This window comes from Pieris napi, chromosome 10 (assembly GCF_905475465.1).
Source record: "Pieris napi chromosome 10, ilPieNapi1.2, whole genome shotgun sequence".
Classification (NCBI taxonomy): Eukaryota; Metazoa; Arthropoda; class Insecta; order Lepidoptera; family Pieridae; genus Pieris; species Pieris napi.
In genome coordinates this window covers 9862203-9882169 of record NC_062243.1, presented here as the reverse complement: position 1 = coordinate 9882169, position 19967 = coordinate 9862203, and the positions used below count along the sequence as shown (strand labels likewise).

At 31.6% G+C, this 19967-nt stretch overlaps 1 protein-coding gene across 3 annotated transcripts; it reads right to left on the bottom strand.

Moving 5' to 3' along the window:
• Window positions 1-123: 123 nt before the first annotated feature.
• LOC125053001 (TOX high mobility group box family member 3-like) lies at window positions 124-15313 on the bottom strand. Of its 3 annotated transcripts, none has more exons than XM_047654149.1 (14): window positions 14841-15313; window positions 9085-9177; window positions 7953-8081; window positions 6685-6794; window positions 6364-6577; window positions 5256-5333; window positions 4988-5118; window positions 4773-4908; window positions 4623-4703; window positions 3065-3337; window positions 2584-2811; window positions 1831-2289; window positions 1544-1662; window positions 124-1318 (listed from the first exon to the last, which is right to left on the bottom strand). In XM_047654149.1, exons 1-14 carry the CDS (start codon window positions 14904-14906, stop codon window positions 1249-1251), a joined length of 2187 nt encoding a protein of 728 aa, XP_047510105.1. In that variant the 5' UTR covers window positions 14907-15313; the 3' UTR covers window positions 124-1248. The 3 variants fall into 3 exon arrangements, with proteins under 3 accessions (XP_047510105.1, XP_047510107.1, XP_047510106.1); XM_047654151.1 differs by lacking the exon at window positions 14841-15313 and adding an exon at window positions 13315-13603; XM_047654150.1 differs by lacking the exon at window positions 5256-5333 and having other exon boundaries at window positions 14841-15312.
• Between the last annotated feature and the right edge of the window lie 4654 nt (window positions 15314-19967).

Sequence of the window (19967 nt, the reverse complement as noted above, 5' to 3'; positions counted from 1 at the left end):
CTATAAAATTTCTATATTTAATTTTTATCATTTTTACTAAAGAATTTCTGTATTTCATTGATATGTTTCACAGAATTGGCATTTTGTAAAAGGAAGAAAAATTTGGAAAAATAAAAGCAACCATTGCTTAGGAAATTTTAATGAAGTCCTAATTACATTATTTTATACAGTATAAGTTTACTTTTTTAAATTTTCACCTATAGAGTGAACTAATAGGACTACATAGCCAAAATACACTTTGTAAAGTGTGAGTTGCCACTATTGAATTGCTCTTATTGCATATATTTATTTACATCACTTTTTTTATAGTTTACCATACATAGAACATTACTTAAATAATATTATCATTGCTTTGAATAATATAAATGACGTTTTGGTCCAGCTAAAACCTATATACTAAGCACAACTCCTAGAGGAATGAGTAAATATTGCCATTGTGTACATATAATTAGTTATTGTACATGAAGTAACTACTATATGTATAAAAAAGAAAGCACAAGTTCAATTTCATGCAATGTTTGATACATCATAATATATTATAGTATCACTTAGTACATAGTTTAAAATGTTAAACATCATTTCTAAAATTCTACATTCCTAATTAATTATTCACATAAGGTATTCATATCAATTTAAAACTCTTAGGAGATAAAGTTATATTTTATGACTGAAGAGTCCGTTAAAAATAATTGTCTAATAACACTTATGGGCTAGTTAAAACATGTATCTTATTTTTATAAGGCAAAATGTAAAAACCATCAAAGTTTTGAGATTCTAATAATAAAAAATAATATCCAGTATTGCATTTTTATAAACCACAGAGAACCATATTATTCTCTTAAATAAAAAACGTGACTATTGATTATTTATTTACATTGCAGTCTTATGAGAAAAACAAATTTGAAATTTTTATTCACAATCTTTTTGATAGATTTCTTCAATAAGTTTTTGCAGGAATAAAAAAAAAATTAACCATTACTTACAACATTCTTGTTCTAATAAGATTTCATGTTACAACATTTGCTACTCTAGATATTTCTAAAATGTAATGAAAAATATAAAATATGACAACATTTAATTGATTGTGATAACTACTTTATACAAAACAATACTGATAACTTTGAGGTATAATTATCCAAAATAAAAATACACACCATAATAAATTATGATTTCATTGTATTAATACATATTTATTAACATTCCTCATTACAAAGTCGGAGTAACAATATGCTTGGAATGATTTGCTCTTTATTTTACAGCAGAAAAATTTTGCATTTGATTGTTAGCATTTGATGCAACCCAGGAACTGAAGACATCCCTGAAAATATAAATACACCCTCTTATGAATATAGAACGCATGAGAAATATTTTTCTATACATATTTGCATTATTAGTAATTGTAAAAATAATATTGTAGAAATGCTGTTTTAATTTAGAATTGAAAAAATCTTTAGAAAACAAGATACAAATTTATCTTCCTATTTACCTTTTTGAAGTAATATAGCCGTATAAACTATTAGATAAAAATATATCTCAAGCTTACCTGCAGTGACTGACAACACATTCATTTGAACAATATTCATCTTCCCATTCACTATTGGCTATTGCAGGATTGGTGCAGCCTTGACGGACACAAGATGTTGGAGTTCTTGTTTCATTTTGCTAAGAAAAAAAGACTTGTGTGAGCACTAAAATGTTTTGTTTACACAGAAATTAATAAGATCTATTATTTGTTTGATCTTTAAATGGCATAGAAATATAATAAGCATCACGGCCAATAACTGAATCCAAAATAAATATAATTCATAATATAAGTGTATTTAATATCACCTCTGAAGAGTGCTGTGGCATTCCAGAAGCACCATCCTCATTTGTGCTATGTTCAGTTTTAATTGTTTGGTTTTGTGTTTGCTGGGGCTGGGACTGTGACTGATGCAGTTGGGCTTGCTGTGGCTGGTGAACTTGTTGATGAATTTGTTGGGTTTGTTGGTGCATTTGTTGTGACTGTTGCTGCTGTTGATGTATTTGCTGTGGTGTTTGCTGTTGATGAATTTGCTGTGGTGTTTGCTGTTGATGAATTTGCTGTGGTGTTTGCTGTTGATGTATTTGCTGTGGTGTTTGCTGTTGATGAATTTGCTGTGGTGTTTGCTGTTGGTGAATTTGCTGTGGTGTTTGCTGTTGATGAATTTGCTGTGGAGTTTGCTGTTGATGAAGTTGTTGATTTTGATTTTGTTGTTGTGATTGTTGGTGGTTTTGTGGCTGTTGTTGATATTGGGGTACTTGCTGCATCTGGAAATAGATATATTATGTTAAAGTAGTTTAAAAGGTATCACGGGGAGAAGGTATCAGAATAAATGCTGAAATAATTATAATATAAATATTTAACTTTCTCAAACACATTACTTTAGAGAGAAAATATGCAACATGTACTTAATTCATGGCCCTTTTTTCCCAAATTTTGCACTTGATTGATAGATTATCTAATCTGGCCTACATCTTTTTACTAAGATCTCCTTATGGAGATTCATTCTATATGTACTAGAAGAGTCCTTAGAGTTTATGTGAAGTCATTCTATAATTTACCTGTTGACCATGATGATATTGCATGGCTGCATGGACACTTGCCATGGGTGGTGACTGTGACTGCACTTGGCGATAGTTAGATGGTGATACCCCAGCATTTGCTGGATAGTTTGGAGGTGATTGTGTCTGTTGGTAGCTTCTGGGTGACTGTGTTATGTTTGGTTGACAATTTTGTGGAGATGTAGCTGGGTTCACTTGATAGCCTTGTGGTGATTGACTTGGTACAACCTATAGAAGTATATAATGTTAAGGAGATATTGCTAGGTTACCATTGTTTAAACTGTTAATGCGCATCCTGACCATGTTGTATATCTCATTTCTAATTATTTTTTTCAATAAAAAAAAAAATATTAGGTTTTAATGTTGCTTAGATTTTTTTTCAAAAGAATCCTTTTCACTACATAATTTACTATTTTTAATTTTGCTTATTTAAAATTATTAAAGGCTCAACATATAAATTTAAAAAAATATGTCTACATACCTGGTATGACTGAGTTGGGTGTCCCATGTTTCCTTGATAAGTTTGAGGTGACTGCTGTGGGTTTGAAGGATAGGCCTGTTGGTTCTGGCCGTTGTAGGAATTTTGAGATTGGCCACCTGGATAATTTTGTGGTGAATATCCTTGTGGAGTGCTATTTGGCACAAATCCCTGAGGTGAATGACCATTACCATACGGTTGACCCTGGTAATAATTTCCGTAATTTGCATTTCCATTATTATGATTATATATCACTTGATTTTCTTGCTCCGAGCCCTAAAAATACCATATTACAATTATAACTCATTTCTAGTTTTAGTGTTAACTTATAAACATACCAATTGACATTATTTACTATAGTAAAAAACCTCTAACTAACAAGAGTTTATGTCACAAATGATGTTAATTACGATTCCTGATTTGGATATCTTAATTATTAGAACAACATAGTTCTTCAAACTGCTTATTACAATAAAATGCATAAGGCTAGGTCTATAATCGCTTTATTATTATTATAAATTATAGTCCGAGAAGTCAGTTAAGACTTACCAATATATCAAACTCGGTCGGATCGAAATACATCGTTGTCTTACAACTATATTACATATTTTATTTAAAAAAATTTCACATTAACATTGCATAGTTAAAATAGAAAAAATATCTCCGTAATTTAATTCACATGAATAAGTTATTATTATTGATATTTGATTCACTTGTCAATATACAAAAATAATAAACAAAACGCTACCGGTGCTCCACCTATTTCAGACTACCATTTTATTTTTAGGCACGCTTGACGCTACACGCTTGCGCGATATTGAAGGGTTAACACTGACAACTGACAATCATCGACATCCGACAGTGACAACTGACAACGGCAGATAACATACTGCAACTTAACTAAAACTATACAGAATACAGACTACTCACTACTAGTTTATCATGCAATTCGTGACTAAAAAAAACCTAGGTCTAGGTCTTAGCGTGTTATGTATCTGTTTTCTATACAGCTTCTTTTTTTAATAAGTGATGTAAATTGTTTTTATGCCATTTAATTAAAATTTGACTCTAAACATAAAGTCATATAATTGTAGTATTTAAAAAATGTTCTCCCCCGATATTTTAATGTAATCAATTTTTTTTTCTTGATATGGAATTTTAGGTCTAAACTCTAAAGCATGTAAAATTTCATTGGACCACAGCCGTGATTCGAACATAAGAATTCATGGTTGAGAGGCATGGCACTCAAGGCATTAAGGCCAACAACTGTTTTCTAAATTAGATCACATGTATAACTAGCGATCTGTCCTGGCTACACACGGATTTTAAAATTATATTAAACAAATAAAGTTTATTATACTTAGGTTTAAAATAGCATTCCTCCATTGCTCCAGTAGTTTTTGAACTGAGTTACAAATTTATAAATCTTTATAATAGTAATGAACTAATTAGTACTTGACATAGATAATTTGTTTCGATTTTAATGCATTGATTTTTTTACTAGATGAAAAGGCAGTATGTGTGCCAAATTACCAAACTTATAACAGATGGAGATAATTACCTTTGAAACCAAGCTTGCTCTGTAGGCTGCGAGAGCTTTCAGATACTCCTTTTTCGCAACTTCTGTTTTTTGTTTGTAGACCTGTGTAAAGCAAAAAAATATTATTGCAAAAATATGAAAAATGGTTATCAAATATGAAAAAAGACTTACACTCTTGTGTTCAGAATCTAAAGCATCCCACATAGACGCAACAATTTTTGAAACTTCACCAAAACTTGCATTCGGATTTTGCCCTTTAATAGCAGCTTGTGTGTCACGAAAAAATAGGGCATATGCTGAGACAGGTCTGCAAAGATTTATTAGAATAAATAAAATATAACACCTCTTAGAAAACTTTACAAAAAATATAATTTTTATATATTTACTTTTGGGGCTCATTGGGGTCCCTTTTCTTCTTTTTCTTCTGAACTTTGGGTTTCTTTTGCATTTGACCACGACTCATGCCATTATCAATTGGTTCAGGAGAGGATCTTTTGACTCCCATGTTCAAATTCATCTACAAAAAGTAAATTACATATGAGAATACAAATCAAATATTAAATGATTAAAAATCTAAAATAATAATTCATTGGCAATACACATTTAACACTTTTTCAGTAGCAAATTTATTGAAACTACATAATTTGCCTATACCTGATGAAGCGCAGTTTGTTGCTGCCGGCTCGCTGAGCAATAATGGATAGGCAGAAGGCTTTCCGCATCACCAGGCAACTACCAACAAACAACCAATTCATTAGAATTCACTACACTTAACATAATTCTAACAAGTGTATATGCCAATGAACTATAAGCATTAGATGTACAGTCAAAACCGGTTATAACGACATTGAAGGGACCGTATAGTTGCCGACGTTATATCCGATAGTCGTTATAAGCAATGTCATATACACAAGTACAGTACATATGTATGTACATAGTTATCGATCTAGAATAGGTAGGTATGGGTTATAATATGGTATGTTAATATTATAATATGTAAACGAGTTACAAAAGAAACAAAAATATTTATTACGAAATAATTAGGTACAAAAGTAATCAGTCAGTATGTTTTTTTTTAGCCCAGTCTCAAATATTTTTTGCATTTTACGTTTCATACTCCTCAAGGTATGAGTATCACCAGTATCCAACTGTTTGTTAAAGGCAACAAATTTTTGCAAAATCGTTACAGCGTTTTAAGAGCCTCTGAAATCGTTGTTGGCTGAAACTGTTCGTTGGGAGAACGTGCGTAGATAATAATATGCCTAAATATTCATTCAATGCCTATAAATAAGATTTAAAATCGTTTGTATTGTTTTGTTTTGCTGAGACAAGAAGCGTTGGTCGTTATAGCCGATGAATATCGATAAACTTTCGTCGTTGTAAGCGATATGTCGCTGTATCCGATGTTGTTATAAGCGGTTTCTTTACTGAATAGTTTACTAGGGATTCGGACGGGACCATACAATCTGGTTGTAATAACCGATAGGTCGTTGTAAACGATGTCGTTATAAACGGTTTTGACTGTATATGTATTTTTTTATATTGGTTTTTTTTTAAGTTGAAGCTATGCTTATATTTTTAAAAACAAACAGCATCACATATTACATAAACTACTGAAACTACTAATGATTAAAATTAATATTTATCAAAATGGCATAGTAAACACAGTAACAGTGGCATTGTATACATTCATAGATACATATATCATGTTTCATGTCTTGAAGTGCACTACATAGTTATTTCATCAAATTATGAGTAATACCTGAGAATGTTGTGAGGGAACACTATCATCTGAGTCATCACTAGTAGTGCCTGGGGGTGATGCTCTCTGTGGTGATCCATACACAGGACCAGGTTGGTTTGGAGTGCTTGGGGTTGGTGGTCCGCTCATTACTTGGGTTGGCTGTAGCATCAATAGCTGTTGCCCTCCTGGTTGTTGCTGGATTATATAATTTCCAGCAGGAGCACAAGCAGCACTAAAATATGACATTTTGGTTAATTGATTAAAGTATATTATGTGTATTTCAATTTAAACAACAGTGAGCTAAAAATTAATATAGTATTAGAATTTATAGATTATCACCTGTGAGTTGTAACTGGCGGATGAGGTTCTTGTAAATATAGGGGTTGTTGATATGACGGCGCGCCCCCCGGCGGTGCTAAGCCATCTTGAGCAGGATTTATCATACCAACCTAAATATTAAATTGTTAAGGTTATATTTTAGTAAAAGATAGTTTTAAAACGCTAAAAGTAAAATAGTTATTTTAAATTATTTTGCACATAAATTACAACATAAAAGACGAATGTTCAGATAAGTAGAAAACTATTTCTTTTATTTGTAAACAAGATTCGAATTCCAAGAACTTTAATGATAAATTGATATTTGACAAGCGAAAGTTCTACACGCTTTTTTTGACAGCTACCTATGTCCAAGGGTAATGTCAAATGTGTAGATGTGACACAGTCACAGTCACAACATCTAAAACATGTAGAAAATAAGAGCAATATGATCTAATGGACTTGTGTGAATTAATTAATGAGACACCAAATTCATAATCACATTATAAGCAAAGACAAGATGTCATTTTCGAAGCATTTTAATTGTTTCAATATTTAAGATTTTTTTATAGTTAGTGTTTATCATGGTAAGATATCTTGCGTAATTGAAAGAGTATGGTTGACGTATTAAAATATGGATTAAGTTTTAATTCATATTCGTTTTCGAAACAAAACATACCTTTACCAAATTACTACCATGATCCTACTAATGCAAACCTAACTTTCTAGTAAAGTTTTTTTAAATTACTGGCATTATATTATTAATTGTAAATTATTGTAATTACTTATTTCTACTTGGACTACGACTACGTTTTGACTTTTTCTATTCAGCCGACAGCTTGGCTGAATAGTACCTATATCGAAACAGCGTTTCTTATGGCAGTTTTTGCCGCGCACCACCACTATGAACCTGAGCTGCTCACTGAAGTATGTATTTCCAAAACAATTCGACTTAGGGTCCTTCAAGAAAAGACCGTACCAATTCTTAAAAGGCCGGCAACGCACTTGGAAGCCTTATGGCAATGTCGTCTGTATATAATAGTCTCCTGTCCGTTTGCCTCCTATTTAGTATAATTTTATATTGAAATTTGTAAAAGTTTCATATCTATGGAATATCAACAAAAAGTCAACTATTTTGTACCACGGAATAGTTAATTTATTATTTTTAACTCCGTAAGTTTTCTTACAGTGTTAAAAATGATCAACACGTTTTTTAACAGTTTAATTTTATTCAATTTAACTATATTGTTGACAACTATTAAGAACACTTAAAGCATTGTATACAATAATACCTGAGGTGCCGAATGGTGCATTTGTGGGTACTGCATATGAGAATTTTGCCCGTTTCCACTCGTTGGATGTTGTCCATGGATAAGAGGAATATCAAATTCTTCGTCGCCAAAGGAGGGTGTATGGAATGTCTGCAATAAAACAATGTGTGACTAAAAGCTTAATTTTAAAAGCAATCTTTAAATTAAAATTGTATTGTGAATTATAAACTAATGTTATATAATGAATATTCTTCTTCTTATAGTGCCATCTCCTTGCGAAGGTCGGCGATCATGATGAATGAATATTGCTTAGCACTTATATAATTAAAGCTTTATATAAGTACGTATTTATGTTACTAATAGTGGCAATAAGTGGTATTTTTGGGTTCTCGGCTGTGCACATTTTCGGAATTATTGAAGTTATACTTCTTTAGGCGCGTTATGAAAAGTTGATGAGAGTAAAATTTTATGATGCGCGCGCACCGTGACACAAAATTAACAGAATGAAGTTGCCCACGGAAAATGCTACGGCATTGGACATAATTTAAAAACAACGTTCGAATAATAATAGAATTTATGTTACACTTAATGTAAGAGAATAATAATAAATATTTATTTATTTAATTTTTCAAATGTAAACTGAACTTTATTGACTATAATGACTCCTTTTCCAATCTTTGATTATTTAATTGTAATTAATTATTTGCATGCAATCAAAAACTATTTTTAATAATGGCAAAGTAGTATAACTTCTTACGCGCGTATATAAGAACACGCACCCTTTTTTTATTTATTTATACTTAGTTGCAAACATAAAATAATAATTTATGAAAAAAATACGTACATGAAGATGTACAATACAATGGTTTCTCTTCGGGACACGAAATGAAGGAAAAAATATACAAAAAATTGTGAGACAGTGCATAAAGTAAGAAATTAATTAGGTTGTATAAATAAGAGTATATACAGCTGCAAAACTATAACAAAAAACAATAAGAGAAATAAAACAAAAATAATCATTAGACCTTTCGGGAAAAATCGTGATCCTGGCGTATCTATTTTACAAACAAAAAGTTTATTATGCTCTAATCCCCATCATCAGAGGCCTGACTAAAGTTCATGGTGATGATAATGTCGCTATATCTACACATACCTGATCGCTCATGGTGTAATGTCCTGGCTTCGCGTTACGATTGTTTTGGGGAAGAGAACTGAGTTTAGCCGTAGAATCGTGATTTTCAACCCGCTGCAAAAAATCGAAAACTAAATTAAATTTTTATATAATAAACAAATCGAGGATTGAGTTCTTTTTTTCCTATTCAATCTCGTTTTGAGCGCTGTCAAATATGCTTGACTTTAGTTTGATTGACGTTCAAGAATACGGGTCGAAAACTTTTGTCTGCCATGAATTTGGTCATATTGACCCGTTTTATGAGCTTGTACATATATAATATATATTTAGAAACATATACATGTACATATATAATATATATTTAGAAAGAATTTTTATAATCGTTAAAGGTGTCGGCTAAAGTCCAGCCCCCTAAGTTCCATCGAAGCATATGAATATGTAGGTGTGGTGGCATGGCTCCTCATTCAACTAAGTAAATAAGAACGTATATAATATATATGCCTATAAAAAGGCCACAGGAGTTGGATTCTACAATATTAATCATACCCCTTTAAGCATTTCAGCCTTTTCAGGTAAGTCATAACAGGCAATTTCTTAAGAATTTTCTATAAAATATCGACGCGAAAAAAAAATCCATCGTTTTTTTATTTATCTACTTTTAATGTTAATAAAAAGTAGTTTCAAGTTTGAAAGAATGGTTTTATTTAGTATCTATTATACGCTCAGATGATTCTACAAATACTTTTTATTCTAATGGTTCACTTGGTCGCAGGAAAAGCTTAGAAACAAGCTAGTGTTGGTCTCACTTTGAGTCTGCATTTGTATCCGGACACGCTAAGAATATTTGTAGACATGTTAGAAGTTAACCTTCATCATGTCTACCATTTTTTGACTGAAATCAGAACCTATTCTATAGTAAAAATATTTTTTAAGAGCTTTATTTTAAAAATTGCACAGTAATTAATAGAAACGCGTCATTTGTGTTTTTGTTAAATGTTGTTTATAAGTTTGATTACCAAATATGAATATCAGGCTAAGAGCAAGTCTACGAATAATAGTATTATTTAACATAGAATTGAAAAGTGTTTTTTTAAATATTTTATTATACCATTTTTATTTTAATAATTTTTAAAGATTTTGAAATAAATTAATAACCTATTCCAGGTTATTAATTTATTTAGTAATCTTACAGGTAACAGAAATTATATATTTTAATTTTTATTATAAACAATTACACTAAATATATAGCCAAAGATGGTATACGAGTACCTACGTAATATTTACCTACAAAAAGGTTCAAACAAATACATAAGGAAAAAAACAAAACTATTCAATACAATTATATAAGTAATACCTAATTTGGCTGTGTTGTGTGATGGTGAAAAAGTGTAAAATGTACGTGGAGGCGTGTATGAAGGGTGTGCTCATGATGCAGGTGATTTTGCCCTATGGATATTCTTAATACAAGGAGTATTATTCACACATTAGTTTCTGGCGGTACCATTTCAAACTAATTTTTCTTTATTGCACTTATGCTTTGACTTTAAGGGCCATAAGACATTCTATATTAATAAGCTTTGCTGCTTCGCAAAAAAGAATCCAAACGGCTGTGAATTAAACTTATCTTGGTTAACAGACGAAAAAATCTATTTTGAGCGTAAATGGTATTATATCGTACACATACAATGAGAATTAACTGATTTGAATGATCAAATCAGTTAATTCTTAAAATTAATCAGTTAATTATTAAAATCAAATACGTATACGTTATATCTAAACGTTATTTCATAGTCTGTGGCTATTAAAAGGTTCAAAGCTTCAAAAATCAATTGATCAGTTTTTGTACTGGTTTATGCGGCAAGTTGGTCTCATTCTCTGGTAACCGGTTTGTAGCACACCGGCTGAGTCCATGGGTCTGAGCATAACATACCAATATCGACTAAGTGAAAGGACTCGATAATACCTTTATATTTTGCAATAAAACGAATTATAATTAAATAATATTAAGAGCTGGGTTATGACATATTTATAAATTACTAAAAATATTTGAAAGACAAGAAACGTTTATGGAAAAGTTTCTATAACACTTCAGTCTACTAAAATATTTTTATCGTTAAGCTATGTATAAGTTATTACATCACGAGAGGACTGCCAAAACCAACTGTCGCGGTATTTTGATCAGAAGCCCCAAAATTTCTATAGCAATGGGATCATATCCCTACCTACAAGACGGCAAAAACTTATCGAACAAAATGGTACCTACATACTTTAGTTAAATGTAAATAAACTATATTAAAAAATGTTGTGAATTTTCTTGAAAAATGCGAAGAATCTTTTTCCTAAACCTATTATGTTCTTCCATGTTGGCTATTTTGGATCAAATAAATTCCCGATTTTACATTAGGTCACGTATAGCTTTTGATCTATTGAAAATCATGATTTTCTATTTAACCTTTCTTTTAGTCTAATAACATAAGGGTGTTTGCACAATTTATTGTGACCGATTATAAAACACATTTAACAGTTTTAAAATAAATAATAGTATTATTTATATTTAATTGGAATAGATTGTAATTAAATTTACTGATTATTAGGAAAAATATATGGATACTCCTAATACTCCTCTTTCGTAGGTTTTATTATCTAAGAGACGAGCGTGGACCAACTTTATCTTTTCTTTTCTATTGTCGATAGGTGTCTCTGGATTCAAAAACTAAATAAATAATTAAGTGTTTCTAATAGCGGTCTGTGTATTTAGAGCGAGGAAAGTAGAAAGTAAGAAAAAAGTAGGCCATATAAATCAAGGTATATTAAAATCAAATGAAGTATATATTTACAACTTACAAAACGACATTCTATAAAAACATACCGAAATCATAAATCATTTCAACCTTTATAAAAGTTGAATCTTCTTTTTTTTATGGACATAAGGAAAACTAATTACGTACATACAGACGTAATCACTTAGCTCGATTTTCCTTTTTCAAAATAAAAAGTACTGCATTTATAATAATTATAATATATTTCAGGAATATTAATTTTATAAGATACGTACGTAATGTCTGCTAAAGGCGCTGTAATATACGCGCTCTTATAACAATTGTAATGGTCAATGACCCCTATTTAGTTCTGTCCACTAAAATAGAGTTAAATCAATTGATGTTGTTACGGTTTGAAGTTGGGACCTACGCTCTCCTAACAAGAAACAGTTAAGGATCACCTAAAAGAACGGTCGAAAGAGGTTTGTCTGTCGACAGGACGAGATAAAAAAGCGTTTTGGGTGCAGGTGAATAAGTTTTTTTCTCGTTTTTTTTCAACTAATGATAGTAAAAGATTTGTATATGGTTAATTGTTTATTGTATTGAAATTCATGAAAGCATGCATTCGAGTTATAATGATTTAATAATACATTAATTATTCTATTATTTTTTAGTATAGACAAATGTAGACGAAATAATAATTTTAGAGTTAATGGCACTTTAGGAGTATTCTGGACGCAGAAATATGACATGTCCGATTTAATAACAATCACAGAAATAATAATATAAACAAGGCTTACAATTTCTTGCAGATTCATAAAACTGTTCCATTATACGTAAAAAGTTAAAGAAGCCACAATATATAGTCATAAAAATATTTCATTAACCGAAAAAATCGATTGAGAAAACCTTAAATTAAATTTATGGACCAAAAATGTAAAACCCAAACTAGGTCTTTTATTGTTACATGTATTATTATATTAGTAAAATGTCTGTAAACCATTTCTTATTTTATAACTAGAAAGCTGTCACGAAAATTGGAATAATACGGTCGACTTAATGAATCAAATCAAATTTGAATAATTCCATAAATATATTGAAGTAGTAGGTACATACTAATATTATACGTTATCATGCACTCTTATCTTTAGAATATCACACTAAGTCTATCTTTGTCCCACTTTAATTTATTTCTATTAAATATTATAGTTCAATCTGCGAAAGTAAAACAATGTTTACATTTATAAAGCTATATAAATATATTGTTTTTAAATTTATGTCTAGACCACGTTCTTATGTCAAGTTGCAATTCAAGTTTCATTTTGGTTAATTTAATAATCAATATTTGTTTATTATTTAGAAAACTCACATGACATAAACACAATTAATAATGTCATTTTATTATTGTAATCATGCGATATTAACGGGACATAGAGAACTTTTTTGTTTAGGTAACCCATGCAAATAGCACCAACTGCCACGTATTACTTACTTTAATCACAAGGAGCGTTTAGAAATCCAATTAATTAAGTAGTCCGGCTTCATTAAGATTTAATAAAAATCGAGGAAGAAAAATTAAAGTAATTACAGTTTTAATTTAATAAATTACTGCAATGGTTGGACACACTTAGTACTATCGATAATCACATAGGTCACAAAATGTAATTCGTCGTTTATTAGTTAAGATTTTATATGTCAAAACAGCGGGAAAGATTCTTTGACAGGACTTGTATGACCACACACTAGACACGCACGTGCGACCCGCGCGGGAAGACTGCGTGGCGTTTGCACGCGGGCTGCGGTGGGGACTGAGGAACCGCGCCACAATTTTGAATTTTGACTACACTGTAGAACCACAGATAATATATTGTGTCGATGGTAGCTGTCATGAAAATTGTATTACATGGAATATTAGTACTATTTTACTGTATTAATTGTATGTTTTGTACAATCAGTATATCAGTCCATCTTATGTAATCATAAAGTAAATATTTAATGAAGTAAATAACAAAATATAAATTTGAGAATAATAATAATTTAAGAACATAAAATGTTTTAGGTACCTACGTAATAAATTGTATCAAAAAACAAAACAAATACAATTTATCACACTGGCACGGAATCCTATCTTTGGATATATGTATAATGTATATGTATGCGTCATTTATTACTAGGGATAGGGATAAATGGTATACAAATTTTACTTATGGTCTTCGTATATAAACCCGTCAAATTACATCATTTTTATCCGTAAGAGGATTTTGTAAGATTTGGACAGCTTTATCAGAGTTTTGTGCGGTATCAGCCTTTTTCGTTTACGATATTATAAAGTTAATTTGAATTAATGACTCGTTCGTTTTGTTTCATTCATAAAATAAATAATTTCTCTAATCTATTAAATTTTTGTAGCACATTTGAACATTAAACATTAACGTTCGCTCAAATATGTACTTAAATTAAGCCTGTAATGCTCCAATATAATTCTATATATGCTTGGGTGAAAGAAATAAGACTATTAAGAGAAAGAAAAACAGAGTTTTGATATATAATAATATGTATGATAGCAATAAAAAGTAATCATGCTTCATTAACATATATACCTACCTATACGTAAAAATAGCATTAAAAATGTGATTGAATTACTGAGATCGAATAGAAACGGTAGATTTCAAGTTATTGAATTGAATGAAAAATTGGCTGAAATTATTTAGTATTTTCAATATTTTGAAATACATAGAAAATATTGAATATGAGTATTTAAGCTAGATATCTATTAGATGTTTATCGGTTAATTAGAAAGATGAAATTGAGATGTTAAATTAAGTTTTTATTCGAATTTATCGTCAAACTTCAAACTTTAGTATATAGTTGAAATTATAGTAACTTAATATTATATTATTAATTATATAACTTATTTTATGTTTATAATATAATCTGAGTTCCGATAATCACGGCAAGTGAATTAAAATTATTCTTAATACAGTATTATATGTTATAAGGAAATTAAAATATCATTACCTTATACATACTGTAGATTTTATATGATTGTTCTCGGCCATCCCCCGCTGTTTGAACAGGTTCCATACTGTTTTACCTACAGTATGGGAAATTAATAAAATGCAACGGTCCATTTACTAAATGTAAAACAAAATCCAATAAATACAAACTAAAACAGCACAGTTTATAATAAGCGTAATGTAAACAAACGTTGATAAGTCCAATATACGAAATCAACAATTAATAAATTATGAACGCGTATAGGTGTAGTGAGAAAAGGGATATGGCATTCCGATACGTAGGGTACAGGTTTATCAATGAAGAACTAAAGGGTAAACCGTGGGAGGTGTCACTGCCAACAGGCAAGCAAAGGGCGAGCACGTGGCCGGTCCGAGATGATCAGGAAGCAACGCGACGGGACACTTAGAATTCGCGAGGGAGCGACCGCCGGAAACCGAGGTGTACCAGGGTTCCTCGAGTACAGAGAAGTGGCGGCCCGCGGCACTCCCGCCTCTCCCAGCGACCCCTCACCCCTCACCCCGCACATGCACTTCGAAGCCTCCACAACACCGCTCACCCCGCATTCTATACTCGCCTTAATCGCAAATTAAACTTCCAGTAATGTTTTCTGTTAAGCTTAGAGCTTAATTTGATGTCATTCATTACGCTGGATTAGGAAATTGCGTAACTGATTACGTATTTACCAAGCTTATGTATTATATCTTACTTATTTCTTGGTTTTATTAAATCAGCGGACGGCTATAGACACTATCTTAACTTAATGCAATAGCACGGTGAGGGCTGGTCATATTTTTTTTAGTTTAGCTTTTGTTGGACATGATTGAACCGATGTTTGTCATTTACATGTCTTGCGTTAGTTACTCCTTCAGAATTAGAATTTTTATTAATAAAATAGTGCGTGTAATAAAAAGATGGTTACTGACTTGTGTTATCTTTAAATCTGTTATAAAACAACATTTAATAACTTAAAATTGCTATGAAGTGTCTGAATTGATAAGAGGTATAGATATATACACGATAGTACTCATTGTATTATCGTTAATACTCACAATCCTGATAGCTTTCTATTTTGCCTATTAATCGTAACTCAATAAATATTCTAATACTTTGCAATATTATATGGTAATTATATGATATTTCGCGAACATTGATCGAACGACGTGCACTTGTAATGATGTTATTACAGGAAATCCCTGCGCCAGACAACAGGGGTGGCATGCTCAGAGCCAGACATGCCATAATTGTTTGTGTTCAAAGCATACGTATTGCAATCAATTGACCCGTCCAGCCCCTTATCGCTAACCCTCGCTATTGTGTAAAATTTTGCAATTAAATGATGGATGATAAATTACCAAAAAGGTAAGTATATTTGTTTTATAAATGCATATTCGTGGTTGAGGTATTTCATCGGTGAGGTGGTTGTATCGTAATTCACAATTCTGGAACTGTCAGAAATTATATGAAGAATTACAAAAATAAATAGAAAAACTTTAACAATTCATAATTGGATTTCAGTTTGATTTAGGTTTTATCGTGCAATGATAGCTTTCTTTTGTTGATGATAAATTAATTATTTATAATGAAGTTGTCACTAAAAATATCTTTCTTTATATGAGGTTTTGAATCAATATTGTCATGAAACGGGTTATTTATTACGAATCCATTGTACGAACTTGATTCCTAGAGGACAGTAAAGTGTTCGTCTGGTGTTCATAAGAATAGTCGAGTGTATAACTCTCGAGTACAAGAGTTGTGAAGGAGGTTATACATATTAGTAAAAAAAATATAAAGTTTATCAAAACTTTTTAGGGCTGAAAGTTTGAAAATAGAGCAAGTCTACAAGTCGGCTTTCCACAAGTAGGTTTTAATATCATATCGTGATATTTTTTGAATAAATCGGAATAAATAATAAATATATATATATTGTATAATCTATTTTAACTACAGCAGGGTTATTTTCTGATTGAAAACACACAGTAGAGGGACTTACAGTATCGGGTCTCAGGAAAACTTTGTACTGCACCAGCCGCTTTAACATTATGACATTCCTATAGTTACAGAAAGATCTTAATATTTAAAAGGTATATATTATAGCGTATACGTATTATACATAAAAATTATGTCCAAACGGATGTAGTTTACGGCCTGAATTACAAATATAGTGAAAGAAAGAATGTTGAAACATATACTATCATCGGACTAGAAACGAGACTGGATATTGGCAGAGTCCAGGGGAACCCCAGAGGAATGTTTAGCCCAACCACACTGGAGGTCATATGTTATTGTAGTCACTTTGTGTCAGCTTTTATCCAAAGTACGCTGTCTGCTGATACCACAACCTCCACAGGAGAATGTGTATGAGTCATTTGTGATTTCTCTGAGCCAGTTTTGCGGTGTACAGGTTGTTGAGAGTGGGTTGGTCTATTTGTGGTGACAGGAGAAGCGTGGGAGCCGCGTGTACTGAGCTGGAGTGGCAATGACCTTGACACTAAGCGAGTGGCCTTGGGTAGCACGTGGCGGCTGACACCCGCTGTCTGTTGTCGGAACGCCGCCGCCGCCTTTCCCAAGGGAGCGTAGTATGGATATGCCTTGCGAACTTTTCTAATAGAGGATTTCGATTTTAAAATTGTTTTAGATTAGCTTTTTAATGTTTCGCACTTGAAAAGATGATTTTAAATTTTTTTCGTAATATTTTTCATGTTAATATTACCGTAAGTTCCGAAATGTATCTTTAAAGATTAGCTCGTAGTTTCAAGATTAGCTCGTAGTTTAAAGCGTGAAATATTTCAAGTTTTATTTCTTCTTACGTTTTTTACAGTGCTTCCAATCTATCTTAAAGTTTTATAGTGAAATTGCTTCAACAAAGATACTTTAATAAAGTTACATAATATATTTCCGTTTATTAAATATATTAATTTACATCACGATATATTAAAATTCAAATTATAAATCATTTATTCATTTAGGTAACACACTTATGAACGTCAAAATATATACAATATATGAAATGCTTCTAATTTTACATTTACTGCTAGTTCTCAAATCAAGGGCGTAGAACGGAAGAGAAGAACTGGCAATAAACTCTCCGCCACTCTTTTTAATGGCCCAGTTTTTTGTTTTACCCATATAAATAAAAGACACTTAGACAAAAAAATTAAGGTAGTTGTATATCTTATAAAAATTGAATAACAAGTATTCGCAAGAAATATCCACACAATGATAGCGTGTGAATGGGTGCGATTCAGCCGGCGACGTGCAGCGTGTCGAGTGCGGTCGCCGCGGGGCCTGGCGAGCCGGCAGCGAGCGGTAGCCTGTAGCCGCCCGATACGTTTACGAGCCGACACTAACTTTAAGTGACCCCGCCCGCACTCGTGCACAACACTGCTTGTATTCCCTCTCAATGAAAACAAGGAAACGACCTTTTATTCGTGTGACTGATTATTGTCGAGCTTTATGAAGAAACGCGGACATTTGCGGCTGTAGTAATTAGCTACGTGCTACGGTCTACGCGCTACGCGTTTACAGCGATGTGTTGATTGCCATTTTATTATGTTCTTTATTCAAAATAACACATTACTCTAGATATAATGTAGTGGTGTACTTTGATATAGCAGCTTTATAATAACAAACAACCAATTTTTTTTCCTAATACTCATTCTTCACTTCACTTTGATTACGCGGTATTGCATACAGTCGTCATTGTACAGCCAGTTAAGGCCGCAAGAAAAGGCAGTGGGTCTTCATTGGTCTGTATATCAGCTGTCAAGGAATGCGTACGTCGTTCGTGCGACGAGCCGTGCCCTCGTAGTATGAATGAACGTGGTCGTGCCAACGACGCTTTTTATCGCTGCTTCATTACTGAGCTCTGACTATAAACACCTGTTTGTGTGATAAGCGAATATTCCGTAATATGTTTGAATTGCACAATTAATAATGTGTAACACTATGCGATGCTGTGAAAGCAAGAAGTAACAAAATTACAAGTATGATTATTGATTACGTTTTCACGAAATACATATTTTTTATATCCTGAAATGTAATTATATATCCTGGGACAATAAAAAAATTTCAATTAATACATTTTAAATTTAAAACAGAATCACCCAATACCATTTATATTAACATATTACATTTATAACGTAAGTAACTAATTAAGTATATTTTTTATTTATTTGCACTTGGTATAAGTATAAGTACATGTACATACAACAATAAAAACAGTAACTCCAAATTAGTAAAAGTTTTCTCTATAAAATTGTTTTATAAAATATTTTATAAATGGGTTTCACCCCTTAATTCGATATTTTACAGCCTACAACAATAAATGGAGCTTCACTATTCTGTCAACATGTTGAAATGTCTCACAACCTTCAGTCTCATTCACTCACTCACGTTTCATATTATGAGATTTAAAAAATCTGTGTAGCTATCCAATTTGGTGCATGTGCAATGTGCATGCGAATGGTTTGCATCGATGTGCATAACAATTTTATATATATAGGTGCTTTTAGATATAAAAACCTGTTATTTTTTTAATTCACTTAATATACGTATACGAAAAAATGTAAGAATAACTTACTGCGAATTCAGTACCACATATTAAGTCGATTTATGTAATTACATATGTCATAGATTTTGTACTTGATATGGTATTTCTTTTGCCTCCGATCGTTTGATTGGTTTAAAAAACCTTTAAATAAACATGAAAGATGAAAAGTCATAAACATACATTGAAGTCTCGCAACCCTCCAATGGGTATGAGGCATACATTACCGAATCCATTTCAGTGAACATAAACAGTATAACCTAGTGGCTAGGCGAGAGACTCTGCTGAGTTGGCGCGAAATAAAAATTTATAAAATTAATCTTGCTCATATTGTGAAGGAAAACATGCTGAACAAACCAGCACCCTGAAATCGATCGCGTGCGTCAGGGACAGAACGTAGATCATCTACTTGCATATGAAACCTCATTATGCTTTTTTTATCAAGAAAAAAAGCACATAGTTAAGACCAAAAGGGTCAAATCCTCTACATTACTTTAAGAAGTTCAGTGTTTATATAATATCTATCATTTATAACCTCAACATTTGTTTATATAATCTAAGAAAAAACAAATAAGTACTAT

Bases quoted from the DNA above. Each gene is read 5' to 3' on its own strand.
- LOC125053001 (XM_047654149.1), bottom strand. From the start codon at position 14,906: ATGGAACCTGTTCAAACAGCGGGGGATGGCCGAGAACAATCATATAAA. The intron at 9,178-14,840 runs GTAATGATATTT...GATTTTTTGCAG, and splicing joins AAATCTACAGTATGTATAAG to CGGGTTGAAAATCACGATTC. The intron at 2,812-3,064 runs GTATGTAGACAT...ATACTTCTATAG, and splicing joins ACCCAACTCAGTCATACCAG to GTTGTACCAAGTCAATCACC.